General features: G+C 38.4%; 1 protein-coding gene across 1 annotated transcript; it reads right to left on the bottom strand.

Annotated features, from left to right (window-relative positions):
- Positions 1-50: 50 nt before the first annotated feature.
- LOC118745606 lies at positions 51-755 on the bottom strand (the record flags this gene model as incomplete). Its single annotated transcript, XM_036479119.1, is given in 1 exon segment — positions 51-755. A coding segment is annotated over 1 exon segment (226 nt), but the record flags the coding sequence as incomplete, so codon positions are not given.
- Between the last annotated feature and the right edge of the window lie 607 nt (positions 756-1,362).

Genomic DNA, 1,362 nt, shown 5'->3' with positions numbered 1-1,362 from the left:
TAAGTGAAATTCCTTAAATACTTTAGAAAGCTGCATATCACGGAAACTTACCTCATGCCCCAATGTACCCATGTTTAAGCGACCATATACTGCTGCCACCCCAAATGTTTTCAGCGCTTGTTGCTCGAATTCGGACACATATTCTGTCGGTGGTCCACCACCTGTTGCCTTTGTATGCTCTACGACCCTTCGTGCTCTGCTCCGCAGCTGGTTTTTCCATCCGGTTAATGTCTGTAAATGAGGTATATATGCACATACACACATGTGTACAATCATAATTAAAAGAAATATATGTATCTATGTACATACATGAAATACAAATTATATAAGAACATATTTATGCATTTATGTGAGCAGGTTTGCTCCGTTCCGTCGTAAATATACAAATTTCAAAAAAAAACTTTCTTTCCACTTCGCTACCGTGCGGGTGGGCCCACGCATTGCATTTAAGTTCTCCGCTAGCTGCATCCACAGAGATTCTATCAATTTCGGAGAACTTGGCTTTTTTTTCCCGTTTATAGCTCCGGATGGTCCTTGCAAAATTGCACATAACACTGAAGCTGCTCCTGTGTGGTCGGATTTTCGGTCGGTGGTATTTTGGATGTCTGGAATATGTTAAAAGGTTTAAAACAACTAAATTTTAACTATTTCACATAAATACTCACTTTTCTGGTATTTCGCTGCTCATTTTTATACCCGAGCGCACTTGTGCACAAGGGTATATTAATTTTGTTCACATAACGGTTGTTTGTAACAGCCAAAACGAATCGAGATAGATATAGACAAATGTATACATAAATGATCAGGATGAAAAAAGAAATCGATTAAGCCATGTCTGTCTGTCCGTCCGTCTGTCCGTCCGTCCGTGTACACGATAACTCGAGCAAAAATTGAGACATCTCAACGAAATTTGGTATGTAGGTTTCCCTTAATCCAAGGTAGGTTGGTGTTGAAAATGGGTGAAATCGGACTTTAACCACGCCCACTTCCGATATAACGGTAATTTCCAGAAATGCGAAAACTGCGATATTTTAGTAACTACTGCAGATAATTCACTCAAAATTGATATTTACAATCATTTTTAGGCGAAAAATAAGAATATTATAAATTTTTGGAAAATGGGCGTAGCCACGCCCACTTATGGTTACATGTGTATATCTTGGTAACCGCTGCACCAATTTCTTCCAAACTTAGCACAGTTGTTGGCCTTCGCACAACATACCAAACGGCCGAAAATTTCTATAATCGCTCAATAACCACGCCTACTTCCCATATAACGGTTATTTTCAGAAATACGAAAACTGCGATATTTTAGTAACTACTGGAGATATTTCACTCAAAATTGACATTTACAATAATTTT

Source organism: Rhagoletis pomonella, unplaced genomic scaffold, assembly GCF_013731165.1.
Source record: "Rhagoletis pomonella isolate Grant_MI unplaced genomic scaffold, Rhpom_1.0 Rhpom_scaffold_00009, whole genome shotgun sequence".
Taxonomy (NCBI): domain Eukaryota; kingdom Metazoa; phylum Arthropoda; class Insecta; order Diptera; family Tephritidae; genus Rhagoletis; species Rhagoletis pomonella.
Note: the sequence above shows the minus strand (reverse complement) of the source record. Positions and strands in the feature narration are given on the sequence as shown.